Source organism: Nothobranchius furzeri, chromosome 1, assembly GCF_043380555.1.
Source record: "Nothobranchius furzeri strain GRZ-AD chromosome 1, NfurGRZ-RIMD1, whole genome shotgun sequence".
Classification (NCBI taxonomy): domain Eukaryota; kingdom Metazoa; phylum Chordata; class Actinopteri; order Cyprinodontiformes; family Nothobranchiidae; genus Nothobranchius; species Nothobranchius furzeri.
The window spans coordinates 102,730,965-102,748,547 of NC_091741.1; the positions used below are offsets into that span (position 1 = coordinate 102,730,965).

A 17,583-nucleotide genomic window follows, 5' to 3' on the forward strand; every position below is an offset into this window, starting at 1 on the left:
AAATAAATGCACCTTTAGAATAGAGAGACAGTTCCTACAGTGATGTGATAATAAATACAATACACAACAGCATCCTGCTAAAACACACCAGCAACATCTAAAGTTCATCCAGTCTTTTTAACTGACTATTTCACAACATCTTCATGTAAAACAGCTTCAGTATTAACTAACCCTTTAGTGCTCTTGACTCAGCAGCAGCTTCTGTGTAATTAGCCTGGAGACGGGGAACCTTCAGGTTGTGTTTTTACCTTCTTCAGCTCCCAGCTCACCAGCCCCCGCTGATATCACACCCTCCATTCCTTGGTTTGGCTCCGTGACTTGCTGCCATGCAGGATGTGACTTTTGTTGAGCCATCAGACAGAAACTAAGCAGGAGAAACAGTTGTTAGTGTTTGTGTAGAGCATCCATCTTCAGCTGAGTCTGTAGCAGAATGAGCAGAGGAGAACTCAGCACATTACAGTCTATATGATAAATATTAGAGAAACGTTTAAACAATAACACTCATCTATTAATAAAAGTGCACCCTAACTATTCACTAGTGTTCCTGACCGTTGATGTTACGTGGAAGCGAAGCGTACAAATTATAAATAGTCTTTATTCAGAACACGTCTGCTGTTTCTGATCACTGATTACACGGTAAACAGATCAAACGAGCTGCATTTATATAGCGATCTTTTCTGTGTTTTCTGTTCACTGTGTCATCCAAGTAAGAACTGGAGAAGCCTGTGTAGTTCTTCAGCTCCGACCCACATGAGAACAAGTTCCAAACACAAAACAAGACCTGGAGGGAGGGGGTGTGCAGACGCTGCTGCTGCTGCAGGACTCTCCTCTCCTCTCTAACACAATAGTGAAAATCTCTGACTTCCATACAGAAAATGATTTAATTTATAAAACTGCTAAAGTGACTTACAATTTCTAACCTATAGGGCATGTTGTGATCTGTGGGGGAAACCGGAGTACCCGGAGGAAACCCACGCATGCATGGGGAGAACACGAAACTCCACGCAGAAAGGCCGCAGCCGAGTTTCGAACCTACAACCTTCGTGCTGCGAGGCAACAGTGCTAACAACTGCGCCACCATGCAGTGTTGCTATAGTTTAGCAACAATAATTAGAAAGATAACAAATTACACAAAGTTGTTAAAAAAAGAAATCCTGGTAAGATATGCCTTAAGTGTTGTAATAAAAACAAAGCTATGATTAGATGATTCATATTTTTTTTTTTTTTTTTTTTAATGACGAGAAGTGGAGAGACCTCATGCGTCAGCCCCGGGGCCCCAGAATTATTAAATCCGCCTCTGGTTGGGTAAATGGGAGAATATAATCTGGAGAATAAATCTTGTGCATTCTGGATTTTCTGGCAGGTCTTGATCCTCACCCCTCTCAGGCTGTTTGTCCGTCACGAAGAGCTCACAAGACAAACCAGAGACACGTGTAACTGAAACTCAATGGCATGCAGATGCGTTCAGCGTGAATCTGTATGCAAAGCGCCGATGTGATTCCTATCATGCAGGGGCTGGATGACATATCCATCATTTTCATGTGAGGCGGAGGATATGAAAAAACACGGGCTGTGGTACACGGATGAATTCCCTCCCATTCCTTCGCGCATGTGTTTGTTATGCTTATTGATGATATGTAAATGTGTCCCGAAGAAACCGGATCGCTCAATCACCGGAGTTCCATCCCAGGCACAATCCGTGCCTGGTTTTGCTCCTCTTGCCCATCTACAGCAACACGCTCACGCGCACGCACACCTTACTCCGACTCTCGCAGCTCTCCAGCTTTGCTGTGCCAGCAGACGTTCGTCCTCCGATCCCAATCCTAGCTATTTTCACATTTGCGCACGGAGGCTGCAAAGTGAGGAGCACCAAAAGGAGCGGTCTCCCTCTCTCCTGCCCAATGACAGAGGCTGAGTTGTGAACGGATAGTGGTGTTTTTTTCTCTCTTACGGTGCGAAAGCAGCCGCTGTAGTGAGAAAGGCAGCAGTTCATCCACCACACCTGTGATGCGTTGTTCTGAGCAACGAAGACGCACGAGCGGGATGGCCACGGCGCGGCACGAGGATATGTGCTGAGGATCTCTTGGAGGGCAGATAGAAGGCGTAAAAGTGAAACAGAAGACTCTCTCTGGATCGTCTAAAGCCCAACCTGCGGCTGTTTTGCCTCTACCCTTCTGCGTTTTGAAACTTGAGTGATTAAAAAGCACGAAGATGCCCTTACCTTCGGGCCGCTTTGTCCGCTGTCGGTTCGGCGCTGCTTCGCTCCTTCTCGGGCTCTGGTTCCTGTTCGCTGGCCTCACCTTCATCGGTGGTAAGTTTTTGGTTGGGGTAATTGTGTTTTAATCCGCGGTATTGTTGCCAAGGAAAGGGGGATAGTAACTGCTAAAATACAAACGTTGCACGTGACAAGTTGTTTGTATTTTAGTGGGAAACGCCGGGGCGCGTGAGCACGCTGTCGGCACTTATTGTTCTTTAATTTGCTAGCTGTACCCCTGTTAGCTAACCTCGACCAGGTTAAACGTTTTTCCTTCACATCTGTGGTTAATGTTTGCCCTTTGGTTCGCTTAGACCGTGACTTACACCTGCTGCTACAGAAATGGCTGAACGGTGAGGTTGAGGTCAATTAAAACGTCTCTCTGTAACATTGACATCATTCATGTTAATTCATCGTTTTAAAAGTTTAAAGTGGCTGAAAACAGAGTGGCATTCATCCGTGCTGTCCGAGTCGTCCGCTGGCTGCAGCTGCAGCTCCAGGACCTCTCCACGTGTCCTCCCCGGCCGTCAGGACTTAATCCTGCAGCATTTGCAGTGTGGTGACAGCTTTACTGACTTGGTAGACGACCTGCTCGCACTGATGACTTGTACTTTAGGACGTGGTCTTGGCCAGACACTCCAGATTGCATGCAAATGAGCCCTGATGTGCAGAAGAGCCCCTGACGGTGAGGTTAACTCAAGTACAAAGGAAAAAAGTTACTTTCTGTGACAATACAAGACATTTTCCAATTTCAACTACAATATAACAGTTTTGTGCTCAAAATGCGCAGCTAATGTGCATTTCTTGCAGTGTTGACGTAACATTAGGCTGCTGTGTCCAGTGCACAGTCCAAACAACAATTTTACATTCAAAATTGAAATCTGATGTATGCATTCAGGTTTACTTTCGGGCATTATGCTAAATTTCTCCTCCCATCACTTCCACCAGGGGTCTCCAATCAGTGGGCCAGGGCCACAACTGGTCCGTGCTCAGTTTGGTTCTGGGCCAGGCAGAAAAACATTCTAAAAATGGCTTAAAATACATATGCTTCTGCACATCGGTATTCTGGGTGTTTTTATTTCGGGAAATAACTATAATCATTTATATTACAAGGCTGCATGGTGGTACAGTTGACAGTGCTGTTGCATCACAGCAAGAAGGTTGAAGGTTTGATGCCCGGATGCATCTTTCCTGCACAAAGTTAGCATGTTGTGGCGTTTCATGTTCTGGGCACCCCAGTTTCTTCTCTTACAGCAAAACATTCAGGATGGGTTCTTTAGTAACTCTACTTTATGCATCTGTTGTGCATGTGAGAAACCCATCCACCAGTAAAGTTTTCTTGCACAAATCTGGTCATTGAAACAAACAAAAAAAGAAACGGTTTGGCACTGCTAATACACAATTTTTAAAACAATGCCTATTTTCATGTTTACTTTAAATACCATCCTCACAATGGTGCACAGCTGGAAGCAGCTGTGAGTATACACAATGCAAGATTTTCACACATAATTTGTCTCGTGTGGTTTAGACCAGCTCAGTGGCCTAGTGGTAGAGTGTCCGCCCTGGGACTGGGAGATTGTGGGTTTAAATCCACAGTCGGGTCATACCAAAGACTTTAAAAAAGGACCCAACACCTCCCTGTTTGACACTCGGCATTAAGGGGTTGGATTGGGGGGTTCCCTAAGGTTTTTAAAGATGCGGTTGTTCAGCCAATATTGACGAAACCTGGTCTGGATCACTCCATTTGTGAGAACTTCTGCTCTATATCAAAAGTCCCATTTCTCTCGAAGGTCCTTGAGAAAATTGTTCACGGTCAGATTTCTGCTCATATGGACAGCAACTCATTGTCGGGTGTGATTCAGTTCGCCTTCAGACCCCACCATTGCACTGAGTCTGTTTTGATTAGGATGTTAAATGACATTCTGGTGGCATCTGACTCTGGGTCTAGGGTACTGCTGCTCCTGCTGGACCTCTTGGCGGCTTTTGATACGGTCGATCACCATATTTTATTGGACCGTCTTGGGTTGGGGTGACGGGGGTGGCACATCAATGGTTCCGCTTCTACATATCCAACCAATCCATCTCTGTCCAGATTGGTGAATGTGCATCCTCCTGTCCCTCACTGCCTTGGGGGGTGCCACAAGGCTCCGTTCTCGGGCCACTGCTGTTTTCTATCTACCTTCTGCCACTGGGCAAAATCCTGAATTAGCACGGCCTGAGCTATCATATTTACACTGATGACTGTCAAATATATGTAGCAATGGATGAGGATAATGCGGGCTCGCAATTTGCAGCATGCATAGAAGATGTGAAGGGCTGGCTGGCATCCAATTTCTTAAAGTTAAACGAAAGGAGGACTGAGTATTGTTTTTGATCCCTGCAACCACCATAGCTTTTGTGACCTTTTGACCTTCAACCCCAAACAGTGTGTGACAAGTCTTGGGGTAAAGTTAGATGCTGAACTGTCAGTGGCCCCACAGATTAACTCCGTAGTGAGGTCTTGCTTTTACCAGCTTCGTCGCCTTTCTCGTCTCAGACCAATCTTGAAGCGGAGGCATTTGGAGTCAGTCATCCATGCTTTCATTACCTCTTGCCTGGACTATGCAAACGCCCTCCTAGTTGGTGCTCCGGTCTCTGCCCTGAATCGGCTGCAGGTTGTCCAGAACGTTGCTGCCAGTTTCTTGACAAATATGCACTGACATAGTCATATTACCCCTGTCCTGGCACATCTTCACAGGCTCCCTGTCATTTTCCAAGTACAGTTTAAGTTATTGATGATCTGGCACCTCCCTATCTCTCTGACCTGCTCACTCCCTATGTACCCATGCACACATTGAGGTTGGCTGACCTCCTGCTGCTTTGTACTTGTACATGCTGCCCCAAAGCTGTGGAACTCTCTACCCAGTATAGTTCGACAGGCTCCATCATTGACGGTTTTTAAATCTCGTTGAAAGACCCACTTTTATGATTTGGCTTTTAGACTGTGACTCGTTTTAGTGTTTTATTGTGTTCTTAGTAATCCTCATTTTTTTTTATTTGCTTTTATTGATCAGTATTTTATCTTCTGTTTTTGTTGCTTTGATTGGTCATGTATTGGTCCAGCCCATGCAGCACTTTGGGCAGTTCCCATGCTGCGTTTTAAATGGGCTATATAAGTAAACTATGGTATGGTGTGGTGAAACCACCAAATAGTTGCCGAGCACAGCCAGAGCTGCAGCTCACCGCTCCTCACAGGGATGTGTCAAATGCGGAAATGAATTTCATCTGTGTGTGATGACTAATGGAACTCTATGACTGGGTAACTTTGCTTTGGACAGAACACTGAACCTGTTAAAGTTTGGTGTTGCGTCTCCGTCTTCAGGACACTTGAGATCATCGTTTCAAGTCTTTTGTTTGCATAAGTTAGTTTATGAATAAATTAGGAAATGATAAACAAGCATGCACAAGGGCCCTCATACGTGTACATAAATGTGTCCGAATGAAAACATCTTTTCAGAGTGCATGTTGACATTGATGTTATTTGATTAGGTTTGGGGTTTAATAGGGACAGCAGAGGTGTATTTAGAGATTCGGTGATGTTAGTCGTCGTCTCAGCTTGCTGTCTAGGTCACATGTTCCTGCTGTGTTCATTAGGCGTTCCCGGGTTTCCTCTTACATCCCGTAGACCTGGAGATGTAGGTCCGTTTTTAAGGCTTTAAATTCCCCTTGGTGTGTTACTATTTCTCTGTTGGCTCACTCGGTACTTGCTGGTGTACGATCACAACCTTCTCATGACCTCAAGCACAAAACATCAGGTGAAGTAATCAGAAAAAAAGAAGAGGAGGAGGATGGGGTTAAGTGTTGAAATTCTATTTGTGCCTTCTCTGCCTTGAAATCACATTTTTTATTTGGTCAGTACAAGCATGCTCAACAGCTCTCCTCACAGCTCAGGGGCTACTTTTATTGGGTGGTGTGTTCCAGGAATGGATTGAGAAATGTGTTCATTCTGCCTCAGGACTCTGGACAGTCTTGGCTGAGATCAGTCAAGCCATCTCGCTTCATATGTAGACGAGCTGCTGACTCGGCAGTCATCAGTATCAGAGCTGGCTTGTCTTTTTCTTTTCAGGGAAACAACTCTGTCGGTGATAAAGGTGGGGACTGTCAGCCTAGGTTTGAGCTGGATGAGCACGTCCTGTCACTGTACTGCACGAGATCTGATGGAGACTGAAGGGGTTTAAATGTGTGTGTGTGTGTGTGTGTGTGTGTGTGTGTGTGTGTGTGTGTGTGTGTGTGTGTGTGTGTGTGTGTGTGTGTGTGTAAGTGCACACCTCTTGATGCTTTTAGTATGCAAAGTGCATGTGAGTAGGATGGTGTTTCCACAAAGATTTGCATTCATGTATTTCTTGTGTGTGTGTGTGTGTGTGTGTGTGTGTGTGTGTGCGTGCGCTCCTGTTGCTTCTGCTGTTTACCATTTGTTCAGACCTGCTTCCTTCTGTAAAATCATCTAACATGAACTATTGATGCAGAGAAGATAAGAAATCCTCCCTTTTGTTTATGTTTGCTTTTCTCTGTGCCCAGTGAGAGCGTTGCCAAGCAATTGTTGTCTGGTTCAGTGAGGGAACATGGGATTTAAAACAGCCACCTTCCTTCTTGTGCGAGCAGTTTCCACTGAGGTGTGTGTGTGTCATGTGATGATGCAAGGGGTTGGTCATTAAATGACAACAAGCAGAAATGTGTTGCATAATGCAGCAATTTGTGAGTTCTGTCTTCTTATTACAATAATATCAGATAAAGATGCTCCTGCCAGACGTTTCTCATCATTCTTCTGTGAATGACTCAGTGAATCACCCCCGGAGTTGTCTTCCTCCCAGCCAAATTTTCCCTCTCTTCATTGAGTCAATAAAGATTGCGATAAGGAGAGAAAAGCTGAAATTAACACGATTTATTGATAGGATTTTGGAATCACTAGTTTTGTCTCATAGCCGATACCTGGCAAGGGATCACCACGCTTTTACAGGGATGTGGTTTGTTACTGGGAAATGATGGTTTAAATCCAGAAAGGAATCTTTGTATTCCCTCTAGTCATTGCAGATGAATTCATATAACAGGAAACGGGAAGAGCTGAATGCTGAAGGGGAAGTTCGACTTCAGTCTGTTGAGTTTGCAAACTGCTGATATTCAAACAGAAAATTAGCATGATATAAAAATGCACAACGTATAGTACAAGAAAGCAATTACACAAAGAAAATTTCAAATGATTTCTCTCCTCAGGTGTGCAATAGCTCATTACTTCATGCTGCTTACAAAAATGGAAGTGGACAATATTACAGTGACAGATTTGCTGGACACAATTAACCAAATATTGCACTTTTATTCGCTCGTGGGAAAGCAAGTAGATCATTGAAGTTACTTATTTTTGCCCAAACTCGGCAAAAGTAATTTCCTCGGTTTGAGCTGCAGTGATTAATGAAGGCGAACATGATAGTTCAGAATAAACAAATAAAAGGTAAACGGTGCACGTGAAGACGGGTCGGCTTTAAACCGTACAAGAGCTTTGGTGACAAATGCCCAGGTGCCTTATCTTTCTCAAGGCTGTGTCCCTGCACTAATCATTTGCAAATGGCCGTCTTGAAAAGCAAAGGAAGGACACAGCCTTTACGGCGGACGCAGGGAGGATGAACCTTGAGGCGGGGGTGGAGTTGGGTGTTATTTTCTGCAGTCTTTGCAGAGGCTCTGAGAAGGCACTACATCTCTGTCAAACTCTGCCCTTTTGTTTCAATTACCCCCGTTTCTGTGATTCAGCTCCATGTGAGAGTTCTTCGACTCCTTTCCTCTTCAAATGCAGCACCCTGCAAGTCACAATTTGTGCTTTTTATATGGAGGTAGCATAAACCTGACCTGTGGTCTCAAGCTCTGCTGTTGTGTTGTTGTTTCCGACCACCTTGTCCAAGCGACCGGCTGCACTAGGATCCCCCCAGAGAGAGGTGGTCGAGGCTTGAATTGAACGTTCAGTTCTCTGGGTCTCCTCTTAACTTTTACAGTCAATAGGAAAAATAAAACAGCTGACATTCAGCCGTGGATGTCACTGCGTTCTCTTCACCTCAGCGAAAACACGGGTCATGTGAAGGTTGCCGCTGAATCCAATAGGTCAGCCACAATGTAAAGTACCGATGCTGCCAAAAGGCATTGCTGTCATTCTCTCTCCCTTAATCTGTTAGCTTTGACTTGGCTGAGTGTTAATAAATAGCAAACCATGTGAGATGGTTGAGTTTTGACTGTGTGCTTGGTGGGAATTTGTAGAAAGAGAGCCCACGAGTGGCACGTAAGTGCTGCTTAACTGCTTCAGTCGATAACTACTCTGACTTTCATCCATGTGTCATCAGAACCAGCTGGGAAAGCCTGACATGAGTGTTTACCAGACTGATAAACAGCAGAGATGTGCAGGATTTTAGTTCAAAATAAGTTTTTTCATGCAGGTTCAGCAGCAAGGATACTGTTTTACCAGTCTTGAGATGAGATCAGTCAGTGTGTGTGTGTCACAGTCGGTGTGTGTGATCCATTCAAATAGATACCTGGAGATTTCACTTCACCCCGACCATCAGAGAGAAAACACATGCAGGTGGGCCTAAAGTATCAGTGGAGTGTGTCAGAAACACTTAAAACATGCCTATTGGGGATTTCTCCTTGTTTTTCAGTAGATTTGAATCCTCGTATTGTGCTATGAGAACAATTATGTTTAAGGAAATAGTTCCAGGTCCCTTCCTGTTCTCCAAACGTGATCAATACCCCTTCTCCAAACAGTTAATTGGCCATCAGTCACTGTCAGAGGAAGTGCTTAGAAGGCTAGAGGTGTCTTGGAGCAGCTCATAATAAGAGACTGTCCTGTCCTCTGGGTCCTCTCTTGGCCTTTACTTCAGGCCAGGTGGTGGCTGGGGAAGGCAGATCTGAATGCAATATGGAGAGCCATAGATTAATAGTTCCTTAGTAAGGCCACCAGGGAGCAATGTGAAAGCCATTTCCACTTCATCATACAGTGGACTGGTAGGGATGTCTGAGGAGCATGCAACAGAAAAGGACCTTTGAAATGATTTAAAGGTTATTTGATGGGAATTGGAGTTTGTGTGATTCGATCAGTTTCAGGTTTTTGCTCTTTTCTTGTGGCAGCTGATGTCATGTGCAAAGATCTGTGCACCCTTACTGATAGAAGATAATAAAATGACCTTCTCTTGAAATGCCAATGCTCGTTGATTGCATTAAATGAAGAAAAAAGATCAAAATGAGCTGAACTCTTGAAGTGCTTCAAGTCCTGAGACCCTTCTACATGTAAGTCTGGAAACGCCTTTGACTTGAAGTGTTAATTCACTCATTCTCATTTCTTTAAGCCGGTTTAGAGCTGACATCATCAAATGTCACTTTCTGACATTTACAGAGTTTAATAAATTGAGTTATCTAACCCTGTAACACGCATTGAGCTCCTTTTAAAATCGACACCTAAAGCCAGCTGATTCCTGTAAGAGGACTTGAAAAGTAGATATCGCTCAAGTTTCGGGTGATGGGATTAAAAAAAACCTTGTTGCAAAATTGGACATCCACTTTAATGATTTTAATTACCTGATGCTGCGTCAGGTTATTACAAATTAATTTAAGAACAGTTTGCAGAAACAAGTAAATAAGTTAAAGTCCAATTAAATCTAGTCCAGCAAAATTAAATCAAACTAATCACATTCATTTCAATCAATCCCAATTAAACCCAATCACTCTTAATTCTATTTATAATTACATTCTAAACAATAGAGTGCAATTAAGGTGGTATTTCTGCTTTTGAAAATCTCATCCTCTGAAAATCAGAATTGCGTCTAAATTAAGCTGCTTGTATTTGTCGCTGTTGCCAGATTCATTGTACCATGATTCCTCTGAACAATTGTTAGGACTGTGTTAACGCGTTTGCTGTGTTTGAATATTACAAGAAAAGCTGCCACTTAGAATTTTAGACATTAGTAGTTGCAAAGCTCCATTCAACACCCCTAGTTTGATTGGTTTCTGTTTAATGATTGGTGGATAGACAGGTTGTATAAATGGGGTTATGAATAGATTTTAGATGTTATCTTTTCTCATAAGACTAGCTTCTCTCCTGGACCTTCTAGTTGTCCAACACTGGTTCGATCCTGGCTCAGACAAGAGAATGCTGCTGTTGTGTCCTTGGGCAAGACACTTAACTCGCCTTGCCTGCTGGTGGTGGTCTGTGGGACCGGTTGCGCCAGTGCTCAGCAGCCTCGCCTCCGTCAGTGCGCCCCAGGGCATCTGTGGCTAAATCGTAGCTCATCCTCATCAGCGTGTTAATGTGTGTGTGTGTGTGTGTGTGAATGGGTGAATGACTGATGGTGTTGTGAAGTGCCTTGGGGGGGTTGTAGAACCCTAAGAAGGCGCTATACAAATACAGGCCATTTACCATTTCGAAACTCCCCCTTTAGCAGTGAAGGATTTGAAGGAAGAGTGACTACGTTTACATGCAGCCAATATCCGGGTCGGCATTCGGGTTTCTGAGTTGAACAGAATAACCCGTTTACAAGCATAAATAGAAAGAGTTACCCCTAACTTGCATAACCCGATGTAAATGCGGACGTTGGGGTAGCGTCAGGACGTGTGGACTACGTCCAGACGCAATATGCCTCATTTCCGATTCTTCTTGTTCCGGTATCCGTGAAAACAACAACATGTTTCCCAGTTCGGAAGAGATAGCGACCGCGTTTCTTTGCGCCTTAGTTTCTTCGTCACTCCAAAAGTGTGGTGTTGTGCCGCGACTCCCCATGTTGCTCCCAACTTGTTGTTTACTTCCGATGTTCTGGCGCATACAAGACGTCTCGCTACTCAAAAGACCAAGATTCCTTGCGAACAGAGCATGCGCAGAACACACGCTTTGATGGGGATATCCCGATATGCGTTTACACGACCAAACATTCGGGTTAGAAAAGGGTTACCCCAGGTGTAGTAACCGGGTTTTTAAAAACCCGGTTAGGAGCATATCCGGGTTTTTGGCGGTGTTTACATGGACCTGCGGAACCGGGTTATTGTGAATATTCGGGTTTTAAAAGGGTTACTGGCTGCATGTAAACGCACTCATTGAGGTGACAACAGAAGTGGCGTTGCACCATTTTCAACAGAATTTATGGTGAAATAGTCATCAGTAAAAGGCTTTCAGTGCAACTTTAACCAAAGCCAACATTTTTGTAAAGTGTGTAAAAATGTATTTGTTTTAACACACCTGAAATGGACCACAAATATCAAAGGTATGTTCAAGGGGAAACATTTTAGGAAAAAATGTTTTCCATCTTCAATTTAAGGTGCTCTTTAGAAAAGATTTATACCTCGGATGTTTTATACAACTCCGATTAAACGGTGCAGATTTTTAAAATCATACCATTTAGTTTAGTTTTCATATTTTTTAAATTGAAAAACGGCTTTTATTCTCTAGTCTCTAAAATTGTATAATAACAACATTTTCTACTTTAACATGCCTATACCCAAATGCATGGCTCATTGTTATGCTCTAGCCTTATTAGCATGTTGTGTGAATGGGGTAATTATAAACCACCTAAGGCTAGACACCCCTGCTGGTGCATGATTGGCAAGGGTATCTAGGGGAGGTTCGGCTGTGCTCGAGCTAGAATTTGTCATCTTGGAGTGATTTTGTTGACAAGACAGGAGGCACGGTGACCTTTTCTAATTATGTGTATGTGTCCAGGCACCAGTGCCTCAGGCAAGCAATTCGACTAAGTCAACAGAGCTCTGAGTTTTGGAGCACATCCAGGCTTAGGCAGACTGATGTACAGTGTAATGTTAGAATGTGAGCAGTTTGAGCTTTCTAATAAGTCAATAATGGTGAAATGTTTTTAATGTTGTTGGTTTGACCTTTTGCTCCGTCTGTCTGCTTAAAAGGAAGAAACAAACAGGATCTTGTGCATGTTTGACTTGAAATCGTCTCCCAGAATCACTCAGCATACCAGTTGATCTCCACACAACAAACCAGAGGCTCCGGTACAGATTGGAATTGCTGGGGGAAATCAACGTAAACAAATGTGGTTGACAAGTAATTAAAACTTGCGCCCACATTTTCAAAGTTAACACACATTTCTTTTAACAATGGTAATTTTTGCATCTTTACTGTTCCCCTGCTTCAGCCCCTTTATTATCCTCTCAATCCTAAAGAAAAACTGCTACTTAGCTTCATATTTTTCACCTCATGAGTTACCTTTGAACTGCAGTTCAAAAAGATCTACTGACCACAAAAATAGTGGAGTGCGTGCTGACCGCACCGGTGCGTTGAAGTTACCGGAGGATGACACAGGTGATGTACTCCGCTCCGCAGCAGCAAAACGCATCAGGCACAAATAAAAGACAGAAATCATAAAAGGATGTGAGCTGACATAAATGATCGCGTGTTAACTTTGTTTTTGAGGTGGCGACACTTTGAGAATGCTACTGTGGCTCAGGATGGTTCTGCCTGGAGCGCGTCAACGATCAGAGCTCTGCGCCTCTCAGCTCTAAATAATCCCCAGAGAGTCCTCATAGATAATGTCATATTAGTAGAACCAGGGTCCTTTTTGGGCTCCCCCTGGGTGTGGAAGTTGAGGGCTTCCTCTCCCTAGCTCACCCATAATTCGAATCCTGCGTATAGCTAAAGTTTGTCGGTTGCCGGATCCTAGCAGACAGTTGCCGGTACGATCCTTTCAAAATAAAATAGTTCCCGGATCTTGTTCCGGCAAGATTCTGCTCAAATTAAGCCCTGGTTAAAGGTTGAATATGGAACACGTAGAACGCCAAAGCGACATCTAGTGCATGGAGGTTGTAGTTGCAACAATAGAACAAGGTTTCCAGCCATCGAGATACCAGGCTCGCTGCCAATACGTGAAATGTTTTATTTGGATTCATCTGTTGTAGGCTTCACCTAAAGTCACTCTGGCTTTAGCTCTTTTATGGTCGCTCATCTTCTGAGAAGAATAAGCGCATCTTCTGGGCTCAGAAGCAGCTGCTTGATTTGTCGAGTCCGCCATTTTCTACAGAGTCAGCCGGCGCAGGCATCAACTAGCAGTCTATGGCTCTGCAGCTGCCAGGCACTTTGGCCCTTCCTGCATTTGGCAAATAAAACCGGCGGGAGTTTGAACTAATGTCCCGTTAACGCACGCAGCTCTGTGGCACATCCAAATTTCCTTTGGTGACATGGGGATGGTTATATTATGAGACACCTACTCCCAGTTGCTCGGTGGATTAGCGTGCACCGTTATCACAATCTAGATTGAGAGAATGGTGATGGCGAAAAACTGCTGTTGAAGAAAATGCTGGTTATGACAGTCAGTGAGAATGAGAGCAGTAGGTCTGAGCTTTGCCGTATAACAAAATGGTTTAGATAAGCACACCAAATCTGCCTTACTATCACTTTATTTATACCTTTAGAATTTATTTTACACATCAAAGCTATTTGGGCCATTTGACTAAGAAAGTAGCTTGGTCCAGTTGTGCAGGTGGACCAAGAGACAAGGCCTCAGCCAAATCCCAAGAGCAAAAAGACCTTAGCAACTGTCTTCAAGAAGAGTGTGCCAACCCCTGGCCCTGACCAGTCGGAAGAGACTAAAATAGAGACTGAACTTGCAACCTATCAGAGGAAGAGCAACAAATCAAACTTCTCAAGGCTCAGTCACCTGGCCAAGAAATACCTCCGTATCCCTGCAACAAGTGCCCCATCTGAGAGGCTATTCGGTGTGGCAGGGGGAGTTGTCACATGCAGCCGAGCTTGCCTCAAGCCAGAGGCAGTGGACAGGCTGATTTTCTTTGCCAAAAATGTATAAATGTTATTGACTGAAACTTAAGCACAGATCTCGTTCAGCAGCTCAACCAAAATGTGATTTTTCTCTCCTGTTTCTACATTCAGGACACAAATCGTTTGTTAAATTAATTCTTTTTAACCAAAGTTGGCACTTTATCAATTTCAGTTGGAGTTGACGTATTATTTATTTTGCAATTTTTATACTCTACATTTTTGTTTACATTGGTATTTTACCCAAGAAAGAAGTTTTGCGCTTATGTTTTTATTTAAAATTCTACACAAAGTAAATCATTTACTGTAAAGTAATGTTAAAGACAGATATTTTTTTTTCTGTTTTTGGATTGAAAAGTAAGATGCATTTATCCCTGTTAGTTGTCACACTGTTTGGGTTGGTTTAGGTTTTCCTGTGTTTGAATGTATTGTTAATGTTTGAGAAAATGGTGTTACTCTAATGGGAATGTTTGTCTCATTTCAGTCTAGACAACAAAGTATGACTTAAAACACACCTGGCACTTTGATTCCAAGAGGGTTTTCAGTTATTCAGTATTCATCCCTGAAGAGGATTACACATCTTGCTTTTGATTAAATAAAAGCAAAATTAGCTTTAAGTGGTCTGCTGTTTGTACTTCTTGGTGTCCTTTTCTGGGGTGGGGTGGGGGTGGGGTGGGGGTGGGGGGGTGGGGGGTGGGGGGGGGGACTGACAGTATAAAATAGTGGAATGGAGTGATTTAAATACCAGGCAGTTTGGTTGCTCATTGTACAGAAATTGTGCTGGGACCACAAGTGGTTGCAGGTAAGAGACTGGATCTGGTTTTTAAAAGTGACGGGGACAAAACCATCCATTAGAATAATTGCTGGGGACATGTCCCCGGCATCCCTGGCTAAAACGGCACCTGTGACACAAACTTATCCAGCTGTAGCAATGAGAGAATGGCTTCTCTGATCTATGCAGGTTCTTTTGTTGTTGCCCCCCCCCCAACCATTTCCCTTGTGAATTGAGGTCTGAACATAACGGATTCAAAGCTTTAAGCTAAGCAGCAGATTTTCTTGGCAAGGCCATCAGGAACACGAGGCTCACGCGGGCTAAAAGTTCTAGTCTTTACTCCCATAGAATTAATCATGACAAGGCAGCTACCACTGGGGCTGGATGCAGCTTTTCTCCCAGCTTGCTTTGCACTTGATTGCAGTGTCTATGGATGTAAATGTCCTCTGACAATGCATTCACGTTGACTCAAAGTGCATTTTCGTACCTGCAGTTTCAAAGACATGCATGCAGAGCAGCTTTACTCTCTGCTGCTTTTGTAACAGCTCCCCGGTTTTATGTGCCAGGTAGATTTAGTGTTGAATGTAATATTAAATGGCCTGTATTTGATTTAGTGCCTTCTAGAGTCTTGGAACTTCCCAAGGCATTTTTCATTCACCCATTCACACCCTAGTGGTGATAAGCTACATTGTAGCCACAGCTGCCCTGGGGCGCACTGACAGAGGCCAGTCTGCTGTACACTAGGGCTGAACGATTAATTGCATATGCAAAATGCGATGTGACAAAAGGAGATTCTCTAATCACAAAGGCAGCGATTTGACTGGCAGCGAGTGGTTAACACAATGCGAATATGCATCGAAAAACCCATAGGGATGCTAATGCTAATATCGCAGATTACATTCTTACAAATTACAAATTAGGAACGTGCCATATTATTGCATTTGGAGTCTAATAAAAAGTAAAAACTGCCATTAATCAAATAAGTACAAACAGATATTTTAGTGAAGCTAGAAAACTGTAAGAGACTTCAACTCCCCTGAGTTCTGGCTAGCTAAGTAACTGAACTACAGAAGCTCTGCATGGACAAGACGTCAAAAACTCTAAACACTAAAGACTTCCATAAATGGGACACACTTATTTCCTGCAAATCAGTTATCACAATTGATGCTAATACCTATGCTCCTTCAAGGGATGCACTCCTGGCTGCAAAGCTTTGCACCTTCAAATACAATTTATTTTTCTTTACGTGTGAGTGTTGATGTAGATAAATAAACTTGTTGGTATGATGTGTAGATAAATATGTAGATACATAAACTTGTTTATATTCAGTACAAGTTACATAGATTTAATTTTTTATTTTTTGCTCCCGTCAGTTGAAAAATGAGAAAAGCCTCTTGAGAAAATAATCGTGAATTAATCGCAATTCCAGTATTGAAGAAAAAAATCGCAATGAGGTTATTTTCCTAAATCGTTTAGCCCTACTGTACACAGGTGCCACCGGTCCCTCCGACCAACACCAGCAGGCAAGATGGGTTACGTGTTTTGCCCAACAACAGCGACAGACTGAGTGGGGCTCAGACCCACAACCCTTCAATTACAGGACGGGTTCCTTAACTCCTGTGCCACCGTGGACCTAATTATTGTCTACTCTGTAAGGATTTTGTAAGGGAGTGACATTGATACAAGGTTGTTTGGATTCTGAGTTTGTGCCCTGGTGTGTTATTCTAAATAGTTTGTCCAAACAAAAGTGTAGTAAAGTGTAAAGTAGTGACAAAAGCATCCAAATTACTCTGCAACACACTCTCCTCAGTGCAGGAACTTAAAATAACAAATATTTGTAACTTGCACAATAATTTAAAGCAGCAAAAGCAAATCTGCAGAACAAGCTTTAAAACAAACACAGTCACAACTCCCACCCCTCATCTGCTATCATTCCTCGGCCACGTCTCTCTGATACAGAAATGCACATTTCCACAGTAAACGAGAAAGTGCTAAACACCAGTCGCCATTTTGTAGGGCCAGACATCTGTTTTTTGTGACCTCATATGCTGTTTTTTTTTTTTTTGGGGACTCTGGTAGTTTGTCCTAAAGTCTCAGTAGTGGCAGCCGGCTGTTTTTTATTTCTCTGGTATTGAAATGCCAAAGCTCTAACTCAAGAGAAATGTGGGAGCGTGTAATGAGTGGAGGACCCAGGTAAATGTGGAAGTGCAGTGGTTCAGTGAGACAGGCCAGCAGATGGTCCAGTCATTGATTTTGAACCGAGCCGTGTTATTTGCTGAGGCTTTTAGATAAGAGAACCATTTCATTTCTTTATTTTTTATCTTCACAGAATATTTATATCCATACAATATTTTGTTAGTATGTTTCTCTACTTCATTAATTCAGCTACTAGCTAGGTAAGTTGAGATCTTTAACTAAAATCCACCACAACAACTAAACTTTTAAAAACACATTTAGGTAAAATGCTAACGGGAAAGAAGGCCAGCTTTGCACACATTTGACAGAATGACACAGAAATGGGGCATTCTGCAGAAATATCCTGATGGCATGTGCCATCAGGATATTTGTTGAAAATGGTCTCCTAAAAAATCTCTGATCTTATTTCAGTCTTCGGTGGCCCTTCTCTTCTTAACATAGACTTCAAAAACACTCTTTTTCTCTTGCAACTCAGCCATTTTCAAAAGAACCCGGTGAGAATGGCAAGGAATGAAGTTAAAAGTTAAAGTTAAAGTCCCATTAGTTGTCACACACACACAGGTGTGTGTG

At 43.1% G+C, this 17,583-nt stretch overlaps 1 protein-coding gene across 4 annotated transcripts in view; it reads left to right on the plus strand.

Annotated features, from left to right (window-relative positions):
• Nucleotides 1–1,247: 1,247 nt before the first annotated feature.
• unc5a (unc-5 netrin receptor A) overlaps nucleotides 1,248–17,583 on the plus strand; it is a 363,819-nt gene continuing 347,483 nt past the window's right edge. For 3 of the 4 annotated variants that reach the window (XM_054738923.2, XM_054738924.2, XM_054738925.2), the window contains exon 1: nucleotides 1,248–2,311. In XM_054738923.2, coding sequence (XP_054594898.1) covers nucleotides 2,212–2,311 — 100 coding nt within the window. In that variant the 5' untranslated portion in view covers nucleotides 1,248–2,211. The remainder of the gene's footprint in view (nucleotides 2,312–17,583) is intronic. The other variant, XM_054738926.2, reaches the window with a different exon arrangement.